Source organism: Colobus angolensis, unplaced genomic scaffold, assembly GCF_000951035.1.
Source record: "Colobus angolensis palliatus isolate OR3802 unplaced genomic scaffold, Cang.pa_1.0 Scaffold319, whole genome shotgun sequence".
In the NCBI taxonomy this organism is placed as follows: domain Eukaryota; kingdom Metazoa; phylum Chordata; class Mammalia; order Primates; family Cercopithecidae; genus Colobus; species Colobus angolensis.
Window position 1 is genome coordinate 1,818,084 of NW_012116477.1, and position 7,355 is coordinate 1,825,438.

The 7,355-nt window shown below is 38.0% G+C and overlaps 1 protein-coding gene and 1 long non-coding RNA gene across 4 annotated transcripts in view; one reads left to right on the plus strand and one right to left on the minus strand.

Moving 5' to 3' along the window:
• Positions 1-4,240, plus strand: part of DPM1 (dolichyl-phosphate mannosyltransferase polypeptide 1, catalytic subunit) — a 23,578-nt gene extending 19,338 nt beyond the window's left edge. For 2 of the 3 annotated variants that reach the window (XM_011951367.1, XM_011951368.1), the window contains 2 exons: positions 2,826-2,940; positions 3,858-4,240. In XM_011951367.1, coding sequence (XP_011806757.1) covers positions 2,826-2,940; positions 3,858-3,962 — 220 coding nt within the window. In that variant the 3' untranslated portion in view covers positions 3,963-4,240. Of the gene's footprint in view, positions 1-2,825; positions 2,941-3,336; positions 3,340-3,857 lie in introns of all 3 variants that reach the window. The other variant, XM_011951369.1, reaches the window with a different exon arrangement.
• The window catches only part of LOC105518388, a 15,018-nt gene extending 9,622 nt beyond the window's left edge, over positions 1-5,396 (minus strand). Inside the window, exon 1 of the long non-coding RNA XR_001002811.1 lies at positions 5,285-5,396. This is a non-coding gene — a long non-coding RNA (uncharacterized LOC105518388). The remainder of the gene's footprint in view (positions 1-5,284) is intronic.
• Positions 5,397-7,355: the final 1,959 nt, after the last annotated feature.

The window sequence follows — 7,355 nt, forward strand, 5'->3', positions numbered from 1 at the left end:
ACTGCACTCCAGCCTGGGCAACAGAGCAGGCCTCCGTCTCAAAATATATATATATATATATCTCTGATTGCCACGTGGCAACAATGCAAAGAATAGTGGTACTCACAAAATTTCTGTACAGAGGGAAGGGCCAGTGTGGATTTCACAGGCCACAGTTTTGATGGTTTTGAATAAAAACTCAGGGTAACTGGTTGTGGAGATAGAGGTTGTGAAGAAAAACCCACACAGAGAGGAATGGGGTGAGGGTGCTTTGCTGCATCAGAACCATACAAGGATTAGTGGAGGGGATGGGGTTAAGGATGGCCTGGGGGTTCTGGATTTTCATGTATTGAGAGCAGTGATTAGCTGTGTTCTGTATAAATGACAGAGCAGCCAGACAGACAAAAATGAACCTGTTAATTGCACAATTTTTTTTTTTTTTTTTTTTTCCCTGAGACAGGGTTTCGCTCTTGTTGCCCAGGCTAGAGTGCAATGGCACGATCTTGGCTCATCACCACCTCTGCCTCCTGGGTTCAAGAGATTCTCCTGCCTCAGCCTCCTGAGTAGCTGGGATTACAGGCATGTGCCACCATGCCCGGCTAATTTTGTATTTTTAGTAGAGACGGGGTTTCTCCATGTTGGTCAGCCTGGTCTTGAACTCCCGACCTCAGGTGATCCTCCCACTTCGGCCTCCCCAATTGCTGGGATTACAGGCGTAAGCCACCGCACCTGGCCCAAAAAAAATTTTTGAATAGTTAAATCTCATTGTCTTCTCATTAGAGTGGTGGTTTCTTAAATACACGCATTAAAGTTCACTTTTTGGTAGACAAAGTTCATTTTTGTCATTAAATCCCTAGATTTAGGAAGCAGGTGCTTTTTACTAAATAAGAAAAGGAATCCTGGAAAGGCTACAGTCTAATATAAAGCCATTTAATAGCATAGATCACCTGGATCCTAATCCTATTTATGGGATTATATGGCTTCATGTAACATTTTGCTTTACTAGCTGCAGTGTTAAAGATATCATGTGGATGAGGAGGAGGGAGGTGGCAGTGAAAAGAAATCTTAGAAAATGATTCTTAAGGGGAATAAAGCAACTCTTAAAGTCAGGAAATATTTCATAGCCTAATCCCAATTTTAAAGTAATGCTGGCTGGATGTGGTGGCTTACACCTATAATCCCAGCACTTTTGGGAGGCCCGTGATGGGAGTATATCTTGAGCCCAGGAGTTCAAGACCCCAGCTCTGGCAACATAGTGAGTCTCCATCTCTACAAAACCTAAAAAAAAAAAAAAATTCTAAATTATTCTAAGTTATTTAGCAAATATTTAATGGCCTTTCTTGCTTAGCTTGGCATGGTGGCACGTGCCTGTAGTATCAGCTATGTGGGAGGCTAAGGTAGGAGGATCTTTTGAGCCTGGGAAGTTGAGGCTGCAGTTAGCCATGGTTGTGCCACTGTACTCTGGGCAACAGAGTGAGACCCTGTCTCCAAAAATACAAATATATAAATAAAGGTCATGCGGAAACATTGTCCCATCGGTATCATAGTTCTTCGCACCCCACCATCCCAGTGCTCACTCCCCTAACAGCATCTGACATATTATATATCTTACTGAGTTTTTAAGTTCACTCCTTAACCCCAAAACATAAAATAGTACCTGATACCCAGTACATTGGTCAATAAATATTTGTTATTGAATAAATACTGCTACCATCAGATTCTCCTCTCTCCGTATTTATTCCAAATTTATTCCTTTGAATCCTTAAGGAAACTGTGGATAAAGGAATGCACACACTAAGCTGTCATGTTTTTCTAAGGGCTGTACTGTCCTATACCCACTTCATAGTCAAAAGATAAGGTCGCCTTAGAAGTCTGAGGGAAAAAAATGTGGATTCAGGGTGAAACCCTGAGGCATAGTAGGTCCAGATGGCCTTAACTTTGAAGAGAACAAAATTACACCAAACTGCCTCTTCCTGCTTTCTCCCCTTTCCCCACAAAAAAAGGTAGAAATCGCTGCCTCCCTACCAACTGAAACACTGATCTTTAAAAAAAAAAAAAAAAAAAAGTAAAGTGTCTGTGACTGAAAACACGGAGCTCCCTGCTATTTAGTTACTGAAGAAAGTGCTTGGGTTTACCCCTGGACTGCCCAACTCCGCTGTCTTTGTAAATCTGGTGTTTGGCCTGCAGTCCATCTTAAGTTAGGCTGCACATTCACCCGCTGTTAAGTGTCTATCTGTGACCTCAATTGGTGATAGGTGAATCCACCAGGATTGTTTCTATCCTGTGATGCCTCGCTCCTGTTGTAACCAAGCTTCCCAAGCTCATCCTAGAGCAACTTATCCTAGGGAATTTATAAAGGAAATCATGAGAAATTGAAACTCATCATAAACATTTATTGGGAAATGACTGTTAATTATGAGATTCTTTCTTGTCATCTAATACATATTGTTGCTTCATCATCATCTGTCCACCCAGTTGTTTCAATATTTGGAACAGTTTCTTTCAACTTTAAATTTTAGGAAAATCTTAAATAATGGATGGTTCTGCATCAAATGATTCATTTTACTGTATTTCACTAATTTCTGATAGTATGATGGGAAAATAATTCTATAAAAGATATTGAGAATTCATTTTCAAAATTATTCTAAGTTATTTAGCAAATATTTAATGACCTTTCTTGCTTAGGAGAAATGTATCATAATCATCAAGTGTGCGAGCTTTTCTGTTTACCAATGGCCAGTGAAAGTTTTAGGCTTTATACATACCAGTGAACTCTTTGAAAGGTCAGGATACATGTAGGCACGTGTATTTATCCAGATGTTGATATATATTTTGATTTCTTACAGATTATACCGAAAAGAAGTTCTAGAGAAATTAATAGAAAAATGTGTTTCTAAGGGCTACGTCTTCCAGATGGAGATGATTGTTCGGGCAAGACAGTTGAATTATACTATTGGCGAGGTATGCAACTGATGCTAAATAGTATGTCATGTTCCTGGTAAAGGAGCAGTAAGGTTTAGAATTTTTGTAATAAAAAGTTTAACTTTCATAACTGCTAAATTGTGGAGGTCTTCTAGTTGTTTAGAATGTTCATGCACAAAGGGTAAAAATTCACATTAGTACATTTTAACAGTAAGATTTAAAACATTAACAGTCAGCATTCTCTTTTAAATAATTAAAAGTTCCTGGTACTTTCTCAATCCTAGCCCTTTCTTCTAACCAGTCAGCATTATGGACTGAGTCTCTTTGCTTCTCTTCCTTTTGTCACAGCCAGTGGCCACCATACTTTAAAATGAATGATGAGTTCTGTATGTCCATTTCCTGTTAGTCAGTGAAGATCAGGAATTACAGAGCAAGGGAGTGGTGATCTGTACTATTTAGGGCTAGTGAGTGAGCTCTTAGGGTAGGGAAGACTCTCCTCATTTAATAGTAAAACTCTTATTCAGAGCAAGAAAATACCTAACGTGGAATGTCACTTTTCTTGTGGAAGTTACAAGCTATTTTACTTAATGCTAAACCATTATAGCTAAATTTGACAACTGAAAAATCTGAGCAAAAGGCCATTTTACTTTTGGAGTATAATTTTTCCTTGAAATGCAAACTGAAACTTGAGTAAACCAAGATAATACCTAGAATCAGTGCTTTTTAAACAGTTGTAGATTTGGTTCATATGACCTATCTTTAGATAATGCATGTTTAATTTTATAGACTTGGAGATACACACACTTGCTTTAAGAATCCCCTAATTTTATACTTACTTTAAGGACCTCTGTTGTAGTACTAATCCTATTTCTGTTGTGTTGGTAATGTGGTATACCTGCTAAGCTGCCTAATTTTTTTTTAAAGACTAACGTTAATTTTATTTTTTTTTTAACTAGGTTCCAATATCATTCGTGGATCGTGTTTATGGTGAATCCAAGTTGGGAGGAAATGAAATAGTATCTTTCTTGAAAGGATTATTGACTCTTTTTGCTACTACATAAAAGAAAGATACTCATTTATACTTATGTTCATTTCAGTTTATACATGAAAGAAGCCTGGTTACTGATTTTTATAAAATGTACTCTTAAAGTGTAAAACATAAGGTAAGGTAAATTTCATGCATCTTTTTATGAAGAACACCTATTTTATATTTCAAATTAAATGATTTTAAAGTTGCTGGCCTAATGAGCAATGTTCTTAATTTTCGTTTACATTTTGCTGTATTGAGACCTATAAATAAATGTATATGGTTTTTTTTTTGTTTTTTTTGCATAAAGTATTGCTGCCTTCATTAGAGTATGTGAATGTAGAATTTTTTACATGGGGAATAATTTGAAATAGTCTTTATAAAAACTGGAATCATAGATCTTTATACCTAATAGGTATCAGAAGTAAGATAATGTTAACTGATGAAATGTTTATGGCTATGTCTGTAGGAATTGAAAAAGAAATACCTCTGCCCTTTCCTTAAAAATATATCTCAAATTTCTTAAACTAGAAAATACATTTAGAGCAGTCATTTACAGTTGGGTTCTTTTCAGCTGTTGAATTGATGAAACATTTCATCTACCAAAGCAGGTCTATTTAAAATGCATATTGTGAATTGGGAAACAATTTGGCAGCAGTTGATTACATAGCCGTTTCTTTTCTCTTTTGAGCAATAACCTCTATCAGTAAGGAAAAATATTAATGACACTGAGGCAGAAACTTTAGCTGCTACAGTAATTATTAAACATCTTACTGAATTATATAACAATTTTTTTCTCAAAAGACTTGTTTTCATATTACTTAAAGACTGTCAGCAAAGCTCACATCCCTACTAATTTGAAAAATCTGTGCCTTAGATTTTTCATTTCTTCTCTCCATTTAGAAAAGTGTTCTGCCAGTTAAAATTTAGGCTAAGCTATCCAATAAAGCCAGGGCAAATATTACGTTTACCCACTTTCTCTAAAGTAGGTATTTCAGAAGAGATCAGTTAATTTCTCACTGTAGCATAGGTTATGGTCATGTAGTATCTTTTAAAATTTGAGTAAGAGCATGCTTTGAGCAAGTAAGTTTAAGTTGACTTTCTTCTGGAAATGTAAGAGGTGTCTCTAAATTACTTATTGAACAATATTCCTAATTACTAGATTTTCCTGGCTTAATTTGGCTGCTGAAGAAATTGAGGCCAGGCACAGTGGTCCATGTCTGTAATCCCAGCACTTTGGGAGGCCAAGGCAAGAGGACGGCTTGAGCACAGGCGTTTGAGACCAGCCTAGGGAACATAGGGAGATCCCGTCTCTACAAAAGTATAAAAAAATAAGCTGGGTGTGGTGGCACTCACCTGTGGTCCCAGCTACTTGGGAGGCTGAGGTGGGAGGCTCACTTGAGTCTGGGAGGTCAAGGCTGCAGTGAGCTCTATGATCATGCCTGGACAACAGAGTGAGACCCTGTCTTTTTTAAAAGAAAAAAAAATTGAAAGTCTGATTTTTCATTTGCATTTCTGACAGATTCTACCAGAAATGAATCCCAGACTATAAAACCTGTGGTGTCATTTCGAACATTAAAACCACCCCTTCCCACACTTCTATAGTTGAACCCATAGTACACATTCCAATAAGGACCACTCTTGTTGTGTTTCCCTTATGTCCAGAACTGTCCAGCTGGCCAGTGAGGGACCTGCCTTCCTTGGGGAAGAGACTTCTCTCATTCATAACAAGAAAATTCATCAGTGCTTGATGTGAAATTAGTTTTAAGCTAAGATAATAGAAATGTAATATTCTCAGGTTTTTTGGAGAGGTTAGAATTCATTTTTTCTTAACCTAAACTCAAAGTTGAGTTCTCAGTGTCAAGTATGTGGAGCAGAAATTAAGTAACAACCTTAGAGAACCTACTATAGAGATAGTACTGCCTTCTCAGATACTAAGTAGATAATGTTTGCCCTTTAAATCTTTTCAGTTATTCTCACAATCATTATCACAACACTGTCACTCTTGGAATTTATCATAGAGTATTTGAGCAGTGAAGACTCAAAGCATTTGGAAGTCATTTAGAAAAGAATCTGGAATATTTAGATGCATTTTTGTAGTAAATCTGGTGCTTAAACACTGTAAAATTAAATATTTACATCTGAATTCAGCATCCCATTTTGCTTTGTAAATGAGGCCAAAGATGAAATCCAGATGTTTTCCCTTTGTATTTGTATTATCACTATATGGAATCTACGTATATCTAAGGAAAACTAAACTTAAACTTACTTTATTTCATTAGTTTTTGTCTGTCTTCTGCAGTGTGTAATTAGATTCTTTATCTTTAGTTCTCTGAATCAAATGCTGTGCCCCAACCCCTTTTTCCATGACTTTTTTCAGCTGTTTTCCCTTGAAGTACTGACTTGGTTTTTAAAGATACATTTTATCACAATTGCAGAAATGTGTTGTATAAAAGTTTGTTAAACAGGGCTAACTGAAGTCTTAGGCGTTGAACAGCTATGTGTAACCACAATTTATACTACTTGCAGCGAACTCAGATTATTTTCGGATGTTAAGTATGGCCTGAAACTATGTGAACTTGAAATGTAAAGAAACAGCAAAGGACAGGTGTATTTACATAAATTAATCAACATATTAAGGAAACAGGCTTGGTTAATTCTTCACTATTGACATCTATTAATCAACATATTAAGGAAACAGGCTTGGTTAATTCTTCACTATTGACATCTATTACTTGTCAATACATTTAACCAACCAATGATACTTTAAATCATAATGATACTTTAACCAACCTTTTAAGGTTGGTTCAAACGTGTTGAGGAGATAATGTATTGGTTGGGATTGACCTAAATTTACAAGGCAACCATGTGCTGTTTTATGCTACCCAGATTGCGGGAGGACCAAAAGCTATGTCCCTGGGACCACAAAGTGTGATGTTTTAAGGATCGTGCAGAGAGCCGATGCGCCTGTTGGCAACATCACTTCTCATCCTGAAGTTTCACCAATTGGGTGGCCTCAAGGCCCTAGGATTCCTTTTTTTTTTTTTTTTTTTAATTCAGGTCAAAGAGAAGAGTCCATCCTGTGACTGGGAAGAATGTCAATTCACAGGGTAACGGCGGACCTTAATAAAATCTCGGCCCCTCTGCACCAAATACCCCACTAGGAAGGGCTAAGGCATCCATGGGGTTGTGTCTCATCTCAAGTCGCTGTGTGAAGCACGAGGCCCTCACACCTCATTTAAGGAAGGAGGCGTCAGGGGCGACCGGTCAGGTGTCCCGGCGCCTTCCCGCCGCTTCTCAGCCGTGGAAGCGCGGGCATCTGAGCACGTGGAGCCGCCCCAGGCCGCCCCGCACACCCCTCCCGCCAGATGTAGTCCAGGCCCAGCTGGGCCCGCGCAGGGATCCCCAGCACGGCCACCTGACTGAG